General features: G+C 43.4%; 1 protein-coding gene across 4 annotated transcripts in view; it reads left to right on the forward strand.

Moving 5' to 3' along the window:
• The window catches only part of SLC24A3 (solute carrier family 24 member 3), a 111,349-nt gene extending 101,063 nt beyond the window's left edge, over nucleotides 1-10,286 (forward strand). For all 4 annotated transcript variants that reach the window (XM_059840644.1, XM_059840643.1, XM_059840646.1 and 1 more), the window contains exon 17: nucleotides 208-10,286. In XM_059840644.1, the coding sequence (XP_059696627.1) occupies nucleotides 208-357 (150 nt within the window). In that variant the 3' untranslated portion in view covers nucleotides 358-10,286. The remainder of the gene's footprint in view (nucleotides 1-207) is intronic.
• The last annotated feature ends 7,311 nt before the right edge of the window (nucleotides 10,287-17,597 follow it).

The raw sequence follows: 17,597 nt of genomic DNA on the forward strand, positions 1-17,597 counted from the left end.
TGATGCAAGTCAGGGTGGCTTTTGTGACTGCTGCTCTGATTTACTTGAGCTGTGGTTTTCAGCTCACTTGGTGCAGTTTGTGATTGCTTCCAGCTAATCATCATCAGTAAGGGCACAGCCCTCTTTTGGCTCCTGTAGCTGAGGAGGGGATTTACCATTTTATTCAAAATGTTCCTGCTGTGGTGGCTTACTCTGTGTTTATTGTAGGTTTTTGGTGTCCACATGAACAAATGGAAACTGGATAAGAAGCTAGGGTGTGTGTGCCTTTCCCTTTACGGCATCTTCCTGTGTTTCTCCATCATGACAGAATTCAATGTTTTCACTTTTGTGAACTTGCCAATGTGCAGAGATCACTAACCCAGGTGGCAGACTGTCGGGAGGAGCTTCCTTTTTACCTGTGCAATACAAGCCACGGCTGGCATTTCCTGGATGCAGTGCACCTCCAAGTCGTGACCTATATCCTGTTCACTGTTCATAGGACCCGTGGCCCCGTCTAGGTTTGCCCTCTCCCTGGCCCCCACAGCCTGGAACAATCCTTCATCGATGTGAAGAGCTTTTTTCAACATCCATGTGATTTCCTTGCTCAGTTTTTGAACAGTGTGACTGGGACTCAAGATGAACTGGCTGCTAACTGGCGTTAAGCCAGTCAAAACTGGTCTGCTACAATTCCTTCTTTTTTTAAGTTATTTGATGGAAAACTAATTAATTTATGACTTAAGACTATTGCTACAATGCAGGAGAGGGTACGTCATATGGAGGTTGACTTTCGAGGAGAATCATGGGAATTTTTTTTTGGTTGTGGGGAGTGTTTTTTGTTTGTTTTTAGCTTTTAGTTTCGGGTTTGCAGGTTTTTTTTTGTTTGTTTGGGGGTGGGGGTGTTGCTTTTGTCTTTTTTTTTTTTACTTGCCAGAGATCAATGTCCTCTTTTGCATCTTCTCCTCCTGAGTGCTGGGTCTCCTGTAACAATCCAAAGGCCACAGGGCAGTGTAAAATGGAAATGCAATTCAAGGTACTCAGCATAAGAATGGATAAAAGAAGATTGTCAAGGAAAAAACTGATGACTTTTTACTATAAATAATTAACCTTGTACAGGTTTGTTAAAGAATGCAAGCTAAATGTGGGTTCAAAGGGTAAACACTGCTACCATTTTACTATGAATGTTGGAGTTTTATTACTAGGGTGTTTGTTTATTTCCAAGCAATAGTTTGATCTCCAGCCCAGAAGGGCTACCAAGGAGGTGTCCTGGTTTTTAATGGTCTGCGCATGGAAGTGGAAGGTCAGAACTTTCTCTGCTTCATCAGATTTCTTGTTCTGGGAGGATTTAATAGTTGATGTCTTATTTGTTCTGAGAAGGACATAACTACATGTGAAAACTTTTCTAAATGAGTTACAGACACTGGTTTCTTTAAGAGGAAAGAGGCATATTTTGCACAGACATAGTTACTGAAGTCATAATTTGCCATTCTTTAAAGAATACACTGGACCTGGCCAGATATTTTTTGTCTTAAGCAGTTGAACTTATCTGATAACAGATCATGTGGATTCATCACCTCTCCTTTTGGGAGGGAGGAAGACACAGACAGAGATGGCACATTTTAAAACGTGGAATATCTTCAATGCAGACTCGCTCACAGATCTTAAGTTATTGTGAAAGTTTAGCTACTCATTGTTCCAATATCCCTGCTAGATTTTGTATAATTCTGTATTAATATGCAGGCAGATTCCACCCCAAGAAACACCATCACTGCTTCATTTGTATGTATTGATACTGTGCGTTCTTGCCACTGCGGCTCTTGTATTTACTTTAAGCACTGATCACTTCTGATCCTCTTGTATATGTTCTGCTATGAAATGTATTAAGAGACTACCAGCTAGTTGAATGTTTTTGTCTATGGTACAAACAGTGGCAAATAATAGTAAAGGTACAGCAAACCCTACGTAACAGAAAGAAAGGAAAAAACCCAGAACACCAAACCCTAAACTATAGCAGGAAAAGAGAGCTCCAGTTTAAAAGAAAAGAGAACCACGTTGTGTTCACAGATGAAAAGCCAACTTTTTTTTCATTTGCACTTTTGGAATTGATTTTTTTGGTTTGATTTTCTTTGGGCAAAATGTGTTAAATGAAAATATTTGCACCCTGTGGTTTCCCTTCAGCTCAGCAGCTGGTTTTCTTTCTTTGTTACCCCAAACACGTGGAGGCACTGGCAGCTCTTGCACTGTGCGTGGCAGTGCAGTCCTGTGGAAAAAGCCACGTCCCACTGGCCTCGCTTGGGGAACAACGTGTGCTGGTGGATCCCTGACAAGAAGAAGAAGAAAGGGTCCAGAGACAGACAGCAGAGAGAGTGGATGACATGCCTGCATCACCAGTTTTCATCCTGGAAAGCAATTTTGTTGCTGCTTGTTGAGCTCTGCAGCTGAGGTTTGAGCAGCCTTCTCATGGCTGTTCCCGCGGGATATCCTCTTGTGTTAGGAAGCCCACTGTACCTTCCTGTTGTTGGGATTTTGTTTATTTTGTTGTTGTTGTTAATGAGATGAATAATAATAATAGCAACCACTAAAATGCCTAAAATACTTCTATAAGTCAAATGATGCTTGCAACGATGCGGCATGTGTCACTAAAGCCGCCCCACAAACACGCAGCTTCACTTCATAGCGAGGTGCAGTCGCTCCTAAGCAGAGTGTGTCCTTGCTGATAAGGGGAAGGAATAAAAGAAGTTTCATATCAGGGCCTATTATTTCTTCTATTTTGAATATTTATACTGCTGCTCCAATGGAGCCAGTTGGATCTATTTCTGCGAAATAGCCATTACCTATCCCGTGGCACGAAAACTACACATGTATTTCTTAGGAACTTTTCCTACTGGTGTGCGTTAAATACTGTAGTAGTTGTAGTTTTGTGTTGTGTGTAAAACCTGAAATACCTTGCTTTGATACCTGTGTGTGTTGCCAGAATGTTCTGCAAGCAGCTTGTTCTAAGCAGAAGCAAAAGGTACCTTGAACTGCCGTTACCTGTGCTGTAGATGGCTCGATAAGCACATCCTAAAGCAATGCTTTCTGCCAGATGTGCTGATGATTTGCAGCGAAATCATCAGGTCCAGGCCTGTTTGGAACAGAGCAGACTGAGTGTGCCAGGAGAGAGAACACCACTCATTCTTGTTAGCACAGTCACGGCCTGTGTAGAAGAGCAAAAAACCGACAAATTCTGGCACCCTTCCTGTACCCTGTCTCCAAAAGTGGCATGGACAGTTCTCTTCCGATGCAGGGCATACTCAGAGCTTTACTGGGCCTTGCAGAGGACTTAGTCTCCCTGGAGTTCTCTCCTCCCAGGGGGTTCTCCCTTCCTGAGGTCAGGCTCTGGAGGACAGCCAGTGCCTGGCTGCAGTGTCCCTGTGGGAGGCTTTGCTTTTCACTGGATGCAGGGCCTCAGGAGCCAGCCAGGCTGGCACAGCCACTGGGGTTGGAAACTGGGAGCTGAGGGGCTCTGAGGCTCAGGGTTGGGGGGCTGCTGCAGGGAGCCACCAGGGAAGCTGGGTTGTGTTGGGTATTTTTAGCATGACTGTGATTCATTTGCAGTTTTCATCTTCTGAAAGCAAGGGTCACCTTCGCATCCAAGGCTGCTCTGGTTCTTGGACCAGGCAACTGTTTTTGTTTCCATTCCTAGCAATTTCAGATGATCTTCAGTGAGTATTTCAAAGGGAGATTAAAGAGCCTTTTTCTCCATGGAGAGGCTTCACTGCAGTTCTTACTTTGACTTAAATATGTGACCCTTGGCTGGCTTCAGATCTGCTTGGCATGGATGGCCTTCCTTTGACAGTGGTTCGAAGGCAGGATGACAGGAGAGGGTATGATAAGAGATGGTCTTAAGACATGCTGGGAAAACTTCTTTTGTCCCTACCAAAGGTGAACTTTTTACTTGCCTTCCCCCACCCCCCCCCCTTTTTTTTTCTTTTTTTGTTTTGCATGTGGTGTGCTTTTTAATAGACTTTTTCTGTGATAGGAACACCAATATGAAATATGTGCATGGGAGATTTTAATTTGCATAATTTGTTGGTTTTACTGTGATACCACTTGCATGCTTAGTTTCCAGATCTCTGTCCTCAGCTGTGTCACTGAAATTAATTGATTAGCTTCGGATTTGTGATGGTGATGCTTGTGGAGAATGAGGTGCAGGACTGGGTTTTTTTCTTTGACAAACAAATCAGGTAGAACGGCAGTCATGTTTTAGAAAAAACAGTGTTCAAGGCAGGTGGAGTAACCTGAAGGTAACTTTTAATACCCTGCTGTCAGAACAGGGATTTTTATGTCTTTTCCAATTGATACTTGTGAGATAAAATACACATTCAGTATTGTTGAATAACTTTTTAGAAAACCATAGCTTTCTGCTAACTGACAAATATTTCTTATATTAAGATTTTTTTGAAACCCTAAACCTTTCAATTAAAGTTCACAGAGATGCAATAGTGTGAGGTTTGTCACTTTCAAAGTTACACTACTGGAGCTTTAAACTTGTTTAGAAATACATTTTAAAAATCAGTCTCAGTGGACCATGCTTACCTGAATTTAATTCTGCCTTGTACTTTCAAAGTTTTACTCAATCATCAGCCACTGTAAGTTAGTCTAAAAGAGACTTAAATCCTGGTAAAAATGTCCCTTTTAGACTAGTACAACTTTTAACTGAATAAGTTTAAAGCCATGGTTTTAAGGAAAGCAGTGGAAGTTTGAATATTTTAAAGACCTCAGCCACTTCAGATTTAAGGAGCTGCAGAGTCTGAGTGTGCTGAATGGATGCACCAAGCAGAATGCAAGCTTTAGTTTCAGGAAGAGTTTTCAGTATTCAGGGACTTGAGTGAAATCTGACCTTTGTGAAATCAGGGACAGAACCCCTGTGACTGCTGTAGGGTCAGTGATGTGTTTGTAGCAGTGAGTCCTGAAAGGGATGGGGACACTGCATTTTTTTGGGTGAGTGGCCTTTTTATTTTCTTACCTGAATAGATAAATTACTATTAATTAATAAGAACCAAGCACCTTTAAGGGAATTTACGTGAATACTCTGTTACCACATAGTGGCCTCAAATCTGAAGCACAGTTCCAAAAAGCATCAACTTCTACCCAAACTGCTTGCACTTGTCTGGCTGAATCTGCAGAGTCAAGCTCTGGTGAGGACTTGATCCCTGCTTTTTGGAGAAGTTCACTTTGTTCTGGGAAAGCAATAGGGTAAGAAATAGCACTCTGTTTTCTTGTGCCCTGGGGATGTCAGTTGGTTATGAAATTGATTATTTGCTGGCCTGAAACAGTCTGATATCTAGGCCAAGTTATCCAAGTTTTGGTAGAAGCACCTAATTTCAGGAAGGCTTCCAAAGAAAGCAGATTGTTTTAAGCAACACATTTTTAAAGGTATTTATGTAGCAAAAAATTACTTTATTGTGGTATTTTTTAGATAGGTTTCTGTTTTTCTAATAGACTTGCAGAACAAGTTTGAAACCCACCCCCTCCCCCCCCAACCAGAGCAACCTGACAGGAATCTTGTCAGAGTAATCTGTCTCTGCCAGGTAGGATTTGAATGGTGCTAAAAGTCAATATGATAATTTTACAGCAGCAATTCAACATTTTTACTGCCAGCTGAGGAAAAACACACCACTGCATTGCCTGACCCTGTGAGGATGTTTGTAGTTGGTTACAGATCCTCTCCAGTGCTGAGCATTTGTCACTGAGGTTTTCCCTTGGTGTGCCTGACAAGCAAAGAGAGTCCTTGGTTCCCGGAGGAGCGATGCCTTGCTGCTGAGCATTTTGTCCTGTCAGGAGAGGAGAGGGCTGCAGGAGCACAGGCCCCTTGGCTACTGGCTACTGCTGCCAGCCTGGGATTACACTTGCTCCTTTTTCAGAGCAGGGACATGTGTTTTCCTGAGGACCAAGTCTTTCCCTACCTCTGGTCAGGGTTGCTTTTGGCTGATAGTGCTGGAGCAGGGGAGGGAACAAGGGCTCTGTTCACTTTGTGTGCAGAGGAGGATGGTGAGTGGCAGATGCTGTGTCACAGGAGGACTTTGGATGGAGCCTGTATAAATATTGGGATGGTCCATGAAATCTCTCCCAGGGGCAGATATCCCTGTACACCCAGCAGCCACCCACTTTGCTTCCTTATTTTATCTTGCTCCATGTGTTGCCAGGATTCAGAATTTTGCTTCCACTTTCTCATAAGCTGTATCCCTCTGGCCCACGTGCTGCTTTCTGTAACACAGAATTAATGCACTGGCTAGCACAAATAGTGTGCAGTTTTTGATCCAGTAAACTGATGGGAGAAAATGTGAGGAGATCCTTGCTTGGCACACCAGCTTCTGAACACCTGACTCCAAACAGCACAAACTGCCTGCCTGGAAAGTGCCACTGGGATAATCAGGCACTGCATAGGACATGGGAACACTTCTCATGTGTTTTCAGAGACTCCCTCAAGGGAATTTTGCACCCTGTGCAAAGACATGCATTATACAATAAATATAATTGATCTAATTAAGGGATTTTACACCTGACCTGGGCCTTTTACACTTTGTGAAACCAGATTATACTATGGGAGTTTTACTGAGGGACTTGGTCACAAATTTATATAATTCATTGTCAGGTTTTTAATGTTTGTTTTTTAATGTATGAGCATAGGTTTGTATTCAAGCAAAATACAATGTTTATACGTATATATACACTTTACCTAGTAAAGTTTATGTGTTAACTGTTGTTAAATTGAAGCCCTGTGGTAACCAGCTGTTTCTGCATAGGAATAAATTCATACCATGGCAAGTGCTAAGATGCTGTAGGTGTATGAGTATTTAAGACAGTCTTACTCATGCCTATTTATAAACTCAAGCAAAGTTTTTATTTGTTTTAGCAAGGTATTGTGAATGGTTATGTGATGCATAGCAGTTGCCATGCATCTGTGTCATACATCTGTGTACATTGAGTAATATTTCTAATTATTGTTGGAAGTTAGAATATTTCTAATTATTATTTGAAGTTCCAGTTCTATTGATGAATATAAAGTCAGCTTCGGGGAAAAAAATAAAAGAGCATGTGTGAGACATTGAGGAGGTCAGAAAGTTCTGCACTGCAGTATTTGTGCATTTTATTTATTTATTTATCAAACAGAGTACTGAGCCCCCGGTTCAAGAAAACCTTTCCCCATGCTGGCAGAAGATTTAGGAACCTAATTTTGGTCCCCTCCTAAAGCTAATGCCAGGTTTCCCTGGATCAGGGGCCAAGCAGACTAAGGTATTTAAAGCATCGTCCTCTCCTTTTAGGTGGCCACAAAAAGGGGTGAGACCTTCTCAAATGGTTCTTGTAACTTTTATTAGTAGAGAAGCTGAGAAATGCTGAGAGATCCAAAGATGCCTCTGCAGGTGATCTGTAAGAGTAGAAATATGTAAATAGTAAATACTCCTTGCACTTTTAATACTTGTAATATCACTGTCACGAGGTACCATTTGCAATAACCAAAATCCACATTTCATAAGTTACCCACAAGTAGACTTTATTATTATTATTTTTAAGAGTTTTTTCTGTTCCCCCTTTCTCATTCAGGAATTAATCTTCCTTTGACATGTTTTCCCCAATTCTTTTTCAACAGTAAGTGATTGGCCCTGGTTAAATGTGAAGATCCCCCTAAATCAGGTGTCATGTGCCAGTTAATGCTTGGGGGAAGCTGACATTTATTGTCCCAGCTTTATGACAGGGCTGTTCCCATTTACAGCAGGCAGGGACCTCCCACCTTGAAATCCTGCAGTAAAAATGGTCCCACCACTCACAAACACAACTCTCCCCTATTTCCACCACACTGGTTTGGTTTCAGGGGGGTCAGCAGATCTCCAGTGTAGAGGAATCTGTCACATTATCATTATCAGTGGGGATACAGTAGGGCTTCCTGGGGGAAAACATAACAGCAACAGTGGAGTCCTTTTACAGGCAGTGTATTGGAGGGGACTTTGTTTTGCCATCTTTTAAAGACATGGGGCAATTTTAAATCAGGGAAAAAAAAAAAAAGGAAGATAAAGCTTAACTGTACCAAGTACAGCCTCAGTCTTTCATAAAGGTTTGTAATAATGTTCAAGTTTTGCATAGAGTGAGCTCCCATCTTCTGTCAAGCATAGAGCTCAGCTGAGTTTTTCATCCTTGGTTCTCAGAAACAACCTTTTTCTCTCATGTTTCTCACTGCAGTCAGGACCTCTGAGCATAACATGCATTTCTGTGTCATGGAACTGCCTTGTGAAATTGCTTATAGGTGAAGTGAGCAAGCACAGAGATTGAACCACAACAGGTTTTTGAAAGAAGCCAAAGCAAGCATGTTTGTGTAGTAATTTCGTTCTGAAATAATTTTTTTTTTTAATGGATGCCAGGAGCAAAGGACACAGTGGGAATCTGTAATCATGCAGCACCAGTGGAGAGCAAGTGCAGGCGAAGAGAGTATGGCATCACAAAAAGTTGTCTGCAATTCAGATACTGGCAAGTTTCAAAGGGGTCACATTTACATGAAGATTTTCCTGGATGCTACTTGATCTTTGCAACCCTTGTCTTTGGTCAGGAAAGGTGAGAAGTACTTTGTCCCTTTCTGAGGGAGAAGGTAGAGAGATGCCCAACCCAATGTCTCTGACTCTTACCCTGGCTGCATGGGTGTGCCAGTCACAGTCTGTGTAGCTGAGAGTTCTCTGGTGTGCATTGAAGATTTAGGGGTGAATTTTAGTTAGCATTCCCTTGAGGAGCAGTGTGATTGACTTCTCTGTCCCCTCTTGTAAAGCTGAGAATCCCTACTATGCAGGCAGTATTGTGTGAGGTTAGTGATGGAATGTTACCTTCATCCTTGCATCCAGTCTTTGCTTTCAAGACTGAAACACTACTCGGAAGATGTTTGTAACGGTTTGGGGGATTTGTTTGGTTTTTTTTTTTTTTCCAATTTTTTTGCTGTCTGGTAGAGTCCTGTGCAATATGAAGGCTCCTGGCAAGGTCTGGTAATGGTTTGGGTGTTCCTCTTGCTGGTGCATTCATCAGATCTTCAGCCAGTGGGATGTGTGGGTGGGTAGGGGTGCCACTTCTCCTGGGTGTGTGACTGGCAGCGGAAGCAGCACTTCTGCCACGCACTCCAGCACAGGCCTGGACTGGGAGTTGAGACTCAGGTAAATCAGGATTCCAGAGAACAAAAAGGTGAGCAGACAGACCTGCTAATCCTCTAGTATGCTGTGCAGCTTTTAGCCCCTTCCAGTGTTTTTTTCCAAGCCAAACCCAAACTGATGTGTGTACATGAGTGCCAAGCCAAGGGCAGGCAAGCTCAGCCTGGCATCACCAAGGCATGTGGGGACAGCCCCAGGGCCAGCACTCCATCCTGGGTCAGGGGAGGGGGGTGTTTAAATAATTTCAGGGCCCAGCAGTCAGCTGTTCAAGATCTGATAATTTCACAGAGCTATAATGGAAAATTTGGGCTTGTGCTGGAGTTTGTTGCTGAAGTCTTAGGCTGCTGAACTTGATCCCTGCTGTGGCATGTTCTAAAACAGAGGGCTGAGAGTGTAACAGTCTCTGAATCGTGGGCGTGGTGAGGTCTCTGCTTTGTGATACAGTCACAGCATCCAAGCTGCAGGAAGCACAGCAATAAAAGTGACTGATAGGAGCACTTTCTGTTTGATGGGGGATCAAATGACACTGTCTGGGTCCCTTATCTCTGGGCAATTCTGTGATGCTTCTAATCATAAGGAAGAAAATGTAGGTGGAACTGAGTGCAAATGTACATATAATGTATGTTCATTTACAACCAGCCAGAAAGCAAAACAAGCAGTGGTTTCTAGTAATATAACTCTACTTAAAATAGCTTTCTATTAAGTCATCTTGAAAGTGTTAAAATGGTGGAGCCACAGACAAAACATTTGTTACCTTTTGAAATTAGTTGCAATGGTTTTGTCACATTTGTACAAGTGTTATAAGGTCAGCCTTTCTGTATGTTTTACAACTTACTGTAGAGTAGTCTTCTATGCGTAGCTGTTCCACTTGCCTGTGTAAGTTACAAATCTAACAGAAATGAAAGCATGCATTTTTCTCTGTTTGCTGGTAACCTATGAAATTAGAAACTTGTATTTTTGTGTTTTTAATGTGTTATACTATAAACAAAATTCACAGCACTATTGTCTATGGAATATCAAAAAGTTTTATCAGAATGAATTACTTTAAATGTTTTGTCAATTGATTTAATAATGTGTCAGACATCTACACTAAGACAATATAATGTTTATCAATAAAAATATCCTCTCTTTGTACTAACTTAACATTTCAGGGTGTGCTTGGACATAGGACTAGAGCACCCCTTTGGGTTCCAATCCCAATGATTTATTAATTTTTGGCTTAATTTTGAGAGTACTTTATATCCTTTGTTTGACCTGAGCACTGGATTAGGGAGTGAAGGAAGAAGAAAAGAGACTTTTTATACTTTGTATTACCTGTGCCACTGAATGTGTTTGCTGTAAAGGTGTGTACACCACAGCAGCTCCTTTAGAAGTCATCCAGTACACGTAGGAATCTGTGCAGAAACAAACACTCTGGGAATTTCGTGTTATTATATAAAGAGTCAAATTCTGCTATTTTACAACAGTACAGGTCTGAAATGACTGCACTGGTGTTAGTTAGATCTCTTCTAGCAAAGGGAAGCAGGTGTTGATTGTCACTCTCCCGGCTGGAGGAACTGGTGCCTGCTCAGCCACTGAAGCCGTGGTGATGAGAGCCAGTCCTCCTTGGGAAGCAGTTCCTGGAGTAATGTTTTCAGTAATGCTTGGAATTATAATGAGGGGGCGGGCAGCTTCCCTCGGAGTGCGGCAGGGCTGGTCAGAAGCCCCTGCTTTGAGAGGGAAACACTTGTGCTGCTTTTCTACTCTGCACCAGCTTGGGAGCTGCAGTTCCCCCCCCACCCAGCTCAGGATGCTTCTTCCTCCTACCTCATCCCATGGGACACTTCAGCAGGCCCCCCTCCCATTGTACTTTCATTGTACTTGTGTTCAGAGTTGTATCAGGTTTGGCAAAGCAACAGCTGTGCTCTACCCTCCATTACACAGCTTCCTGCCTATGCAACTCCCAGAATGTAACCAGTTGCCTTTTTTGGCTGTAATCAGACAGGACACAAGAGGCACTATGCTTTAGCTAAATTCAGTTTCATTGTTTCCTGAGGAATCCAAAGTAACCTGAAGGAAGGGCTTGAGATCTGGCATGTAACTGGGTCTGGCTGCTTCACCTTAACCACTTTTACTTGTGTCTATGTAACATCTGCTGAGCAAAGGATCTGTTCCTTCTGAAGTGCACTCCATGTCTCCAAGAAGCAGTGCTGTGTCTTAGGCAGGTTATTTACACATCCACAGCTCATTCCAGGTACAGAAGAGTCCTGCAGTGCAGAAAAGGCACACGTGCTGATCCTACACCTCTGTCCACGAGTGCAGGGATGAGGAGCAGCTTTTGATGTTAATGCAGAAAATGGCTTTGATCAGTGCCAGCCCAGCGTTTGTTTTGAAAATATTTTCCATTGGAGTGATTGTTTGCTTTCCATGTTTGTGTGCTTGCAACCCAAAGCATATGTTGGAATCCCCACAGATGCTCCATCTCTCTAGATATTTCCCCATGACTGGTTTTCTGGATCAAGGATAATCTTGCTTCTCGACACAATTTGGTGCAGCTCCAGTTAGCTGTTGGTCTCTGAAGATGCTCTCACTCCCTGCCCCGTGCCATGGTGATATGCCACATGTGCATCTTTTTTGATTCTGTCTTGCATGTTTCACTTCAGAAAATTTTTATGTAGCTTACAGCCCGGAAAGTCAGAAATTGGTTTTCTGAGATCAGGCGGGTATTTTAATTTCTAACAACTTTCATTGAAATTAGGAAAATCAGAGTGTGAAGGCAAGCCATCATTGCTTTTAATGGGGTAGATATGGATGAACATGTATTCATATTCATGTATTCACTTCTGCTTCTTTAGAAGCTGTTCCTGTGTTGCCTTTACAGTTATTCTTCCACCATCACAAACCCTGACTAAGCAAAGATATGAATTCTATTGCAGAACAAAAAAAAAAAAAAAAAAGCATTAGAGCAAAAGTACAAACTGGTTAAGAGAAAACTAACCCTCCTCTCCCACATAACTACCTTAAATATGCAAAACTAGAGCACAAATCTGGGGTTTTTTTTCCCCTTTGGAGCTCAATTCTAGTTTGCTTTACAGAGGCCTGATTTGTGTCTTTGCCACCCCAGAAGTTATTTGCTTTGAAATAATACTTGCAGAGGTAAGCAATCTGTTCTCTGTAAACTGCAGATAAAAATCTCCCTCCAGGCTCTGCCCACTTGATTTTGACCTGTTTATTCCAACAGAAAGAGTGCGTGCATGCTGGGCAGGTTGTGGGGCTGCTTGGCATCCCAAAGCAATGGGCTTTTACACTGCAGGAAGGCTGGGGCATTTCCATACAGCCCTGTGCACACCTCCCAGCTCCAGGTGAGACTTCCCACCTGAGGCTTCTCCCCACCTTTGCACAGGCATGCCAGGACATGGACATGCCAACCACACCCTGGAAAACAAGGGCTTTAATTGTTAGAGCTTTTAGTGCCAAAATCAAATTGTTCTGCTGCCTAAAGCTGGGCAGCCTGTGGGTTGCTGCTGGGCTGCACAGCTCCTGGAAGTGCAGCTCCCAGTCCCTGGTGCTGGGAGGTGGATGCACACGGGTGCTCCCATCACACTGTGCTGGCTGGAAAGCTGAAGCAGAGGCAATTTGTGGCCATGCCTTGGGGAGAGCAGTGTGGAGACGTGGGACTTAGGGTGAGCTGCAGGTATGTTGGTATTGCGTGGTTTTTTCCCCCTGCTGCAGCAGTGATCAGCCCTCTGGGCACAGCTGAGCTCCTGGCCACTTCCCGTCCAGCTGCCTTGAGCAGGCTGCAGCATTCAGAGAGGAGGAGGAGGCTGGTCTTCAGCCTCTGACTGCGGGGAACAAACAGCACTCTCTTTACAGTGCCAAGCAAATCGCTAGAGAAGAGTAGCACAGAATAAACAAAAACAATTCAATGCCCCAGCCTGGAGAGAGCAGGTGCAGTGAAGCTACTTCGAACTGTGCACACAAGAAGATTCTACAAGTGAGCATTTTAAAAATAACCGGGGAAAAGAAAAAGTAGCATAATAAATATATCAGCTGCAGTGCAAATGTCTCAAACAAGTAATGTTTTAAAACTCTGCTTTGTGTGTGAACTTAAATCAACACTTGTCCTGCATGAAATCCTTTTGTGCTGACTGCAGGGAGAGCTTGGATTTTAGAAGTGTATTTTCTAATGTTGCAGAGCAATGCCATCTAGGGCATAGAGCCTTACAGTTACCAACAGGAATGTTATCCATCCTTAGTGACAGAGCTTCCTGGATTGAATATTTATAACTGGTTCATCACATCTGCATTAGGCCTGTTGAAATTTGCTCATTTTCAATATCTGTTTCCACTTTTCTGGACCGTGCTCAGTTGTCAGATAGTAGTGGATTGTTTTGTCTGAACTGGAACATAATGAATTTCTGGTTATACCTTATTTCCTCCTTAAATCCTCTTGTTAGCTTTCATCTGTGCAGCTCAGCAGGGATTATTGATGGTCTCTCTAATCTTCAGCTACTCGAGGAATCTGCCGTGTCTGTGATTAGAGCCACAGTACACTTGGGCAGTTGATTAAAATATTGAACCTAACAGGCCAGATCTTGTCATCCTTACTCAAAGCTATTTACTGTGCTGCTGATGCTCTCCTGTTCAAACTGAACTGCCTCCAGAGTGCTGGTCTGTGCTAGCTGAACACACCCCAAGAACCTGGCCTGGTCACAGCCTGTCTTCGCTCCTGGCTGATGCAGCTCTCTCCAGGCTGAAGATGAAGTGCCAAATACAAGGTAACAATCTGCTGGGTTTTGTCAAGTAATGATTAATGAACTTGGACTCACGGGTAGTACATTTCAGGTACCATCTCTTCTTCTTGCTTCCTGCCATTTGAATTCATAATGCTTGGCCTTTCTAGGGAATGGTAGCAATATTTAGTGGCACTTTACACAAATACTGTTTGTCTCTGCAATGGGTTTTGTTCTATATACACAAATTTGCTCCCCATTAGAGAAGAGCAAGTGCTTTAGCTTGCAAACCAGTCTCAGGACATTCTTCAAACTCCCAAGGCTGCACACCAGGTTCTAGACCAGCCAGCTTCTGCCTGTCTCTGTGAGAGTTACATTTGCAGCTGATGATCCTCAAGTTACTGGTTGGGTAACACTTTGTTATTTTTACAAGCAGCTCCAAACCGAAAGCAAAATACTTGACTCCAATTTGAAAGCATACTGGGAAATGTTAGTACTTTCACTAATAAACACAAAAGCTTTTACTATGTAGCAGCAGGAATTCTTTCCCCTCCCTTGGAATCGTGGCATTGTTGCTATCTGAGCATAGAGGAGGCCTGATTCTCCTCCAGGTTCGTCGTGATCTGGTTTGGCTGCCAAGAGGTAATAAAGCAAATGCCTGCTGCCACCTTAGAAGAACAGCATTGTCTGTGGGCACTCCAAGTCTGGGGAAAGATTAGATATTAACAGTATTAATTAAGAAACATAAAGTACATTAGTAAAACATTAAATTTTTGTAGGGTCTAGTTAAACAGTGCACTGTCAAAACATGACGCTGAAGTGACAAATAATTGGTTCATCACAGTTCTCCCTAATGATCTGTTGTCCCATAAATTGGTATGGTGTGTGTCACTCCTCACTGTAACTGGAGATCTAGAGCACAGATGACTTTATTTAGAAAACAGTTTTAAAGCCAGGCTAAAAACACTGTCTTTTTCCCTCTTCAGTGTAAAGATAAAAGGATGAATTGCAACCATTACTTTCCTGCAAGTTAAGACAGCTGTGAGAGAAATACTGGAAATATCAGCCTGGTTTTTTTGAAGGTGATGAGAGCATGCTGGTTTTTGCCAGGACTCCATCCACCACAGTGAAGGCAGATGCTGGTTTACTCAGTAGCTGGTACTTGCAAGTCCAAACTTGGATCAGCTCAAGTTGCTGTGCTTCAGTGGTGGGTCTGAGACAAAATCAGGGATGCTGAACTAGGGTGCACTGAGGAAGTCCTTACCCAAACACAGTCCTACCACTGCTTCTCTCATCCCCACACTGTACCACCCAAAAAAAGATACACATTCAGCAGTGGGATCAGAATATGGCTCAGATCATTCCCAAGTTCCTGAGAATTATTCACAGCTAGTGTCTGGCAGTCATCATCTCCCTTGACAGAGGGCTCATCACTGGTGCCATGTTACTTTGCCTCGGACTATAGAGAAAGGAATAGCTTTTGGCAGATACACAGCTGGAATGAACTTTCATTGGCAGCTGGAGGCTCATTATTGCACCTCCCTTCTTGCTCCCTGAGCTAGTGAGATTGGGGTGAAGAGATGGATCAGATGCCATGGCCCTCACATCTTCCATTCACAGTGCTCAGAGACATGTGTGGTGTTTCTGTGTTGCTCTGACTCTGCAGGGGCTTTCTGAGAAACTTGGGCTTCTGCTGCTCGCCTTCTTTGGGAACTGAGATGTCCAAGTGTTTGCACATCCTTATATAAGTATACATTTTGTTTGACTACTGTTGTCAAAAAAATCTTGAAATTAAAAGAGCGAAAGTAAAAAGTAAGTGCTTCTGAGCTGGAAATACAGTTATACAACTTTTCCATTTTCTCATTTCCTGGCTAGTCAGGAAGTTTAGCTGTGGTCAGCTCTCTCATCAGAGCCCCACCATGGAGATCTGTATTGATGTGAGGGAGTGTTGGAAAGCTGTTGGCCAGATCTACCTTCATGGGACAAGGCTGAGAGAAAGGGAAGAGGTGGAACTAGGAGAGATTCTGCCTCACTGTACATTGTGGGGCAACAGAATGGAGCACAGTACAACCCAGGATCCCAATACTAGCCTAGCTACAGAAAACTAGGCTTGCAGAAAAACTAGTTGGCTCACTTCTGTGGGGTTTTGTTCACTTGTTGGTTAGTGGGGTTTTTTGGTGGCTTATTTTCTTTGTATGTTTGTAATTATGTTCCCTTTGATATGTTCACAGTGTATGAAAAATTAATCAGGAAAGCTAAACAAAACATCTTGGTCTGTTTTTGCTCTTAAGCAGTTTTTGCTGTGTCTCCTTCATGCAGTTTGATTCCCATCTCCCTCCTCTCTTGCTATAAGGAACAGCTGAGTGCAAATCAGAACAAGAAATCCAGCTTGAAGCTGAAAGTATAATACACACAATGCTGCCAAGGGCCAGATTTGGAATGCACTGAAGTAATAGCTATCAGATGCTATAAAATGAGACACACAGCATGTTTTCAGGTGAGAAAAGGTCACTCTGAAGTCATTGGTGGACATGACCTGGTTGTGGAGGCTGGGGTGGATGCACCTCCATGTCTGGGTGATGGCACAGTTGTTCCCGTGGTGCAGCAGCAACGTGTTCAGCTCGCAGGAGAGAGATCCCAGCGACTGCTTGTCTTTTCCTGGGCTGTGGTTTCTCTTCTCACTCCTGCAGAGCTCACAGCAGTGTGACAGGCATCTAGGGCAGGAGCCAGAGCAAGAGGAAAGTGTCTGATGCAGGAGTCTTGGCTGCCATGAGAGAAGCTAGCCAAAGGAATTAACAGTTTCTGCTCCTTGTTGCAGCTGCCACCGTGTGACAATAGATAAGCAAGTCTGTGTTCTTTCCATGTGGCATCTTCTCAGGACAGTGGAGAATCCATCCTGGTAACACTTTTCCTTTGAATTTGGGACATGATTTTTATAGTTGAACTACATACTGCCCTTTCCCAGATTCCATGGGAAAGCTTCCCTCACCCCTCCATGGTTTATAACACAGCAGAGCAGCAGTTTGGGCAAGGCTGTATGCCAGTCTTGTCCAGACTAGTCAGGTGTTTGGGGCGATCCCACCTTAAATCCTTCTGCCTACAAATTGGTCTCTGACCCACACCCGTGTGATGGGAAATACAGCCCAGCTGCTCAAGGCTTGGAAAAAAACAAACCCTGCTGTTCTGCCGGCTTTCTGTATGCACAGGAAACCATGCCAAGCTCATCTCACAGCTGGATTGAAGGGAGGGGTCTCAGGGATACATAAGAAACACAAGCCATGAAACTTCACACTGTATCTCAGATTCTTCAAAGGCAGAGGCTTTTCCAGTGAATTTTCCAGGCCTTAGAGCTCAGTTCTACTCCAATTTGGTGGGGCTGGCTATGCCCTAACCTGCCTCTTGTTTACTGTCTTTTCTGCTCTCATTTCCCTCTGTGGCTGGCAGTTCACCTCAAATGTTTGGTGGGGAGAGGGGAGCAGCAGTGTCTCCCTTCTCTCTGTAAAAGGGTAGCCAAAGGCTCTGATGGCTCTAGCAAACCAGGCACTGCAAAGCTGGACTTTGTTTCAGTTATCTAGGCTCCTGAGTAAACACCAGCAGCTCCCATTGGATTGAAAAGTCAGTCACAATATAGTTTGTAATAAGTGCATTTTAATGTCATTGTTCTGTGTGGGATTCATGCAGGTGGAGCCATTGCCAGTGACCTTGTCAAAGTCACCACCGCTGCCACAGCTGTCAAGCAGGA

This window comes from Haemorhous mexicanus, chromosome 3 (genome assembly GCF_027477595.1).
Source record: "Haemorhous mexicanus isolate bHaeMex1 chromosome 3, bHaeMex1.pri, whole genome shotgun sequence".
Lineage (NCBI taxonomy): Eukaryota > Metazoa > Chordata > Aves > Passeriformes > Fringillidae > Haemorhous > Haemorhous mexicanus.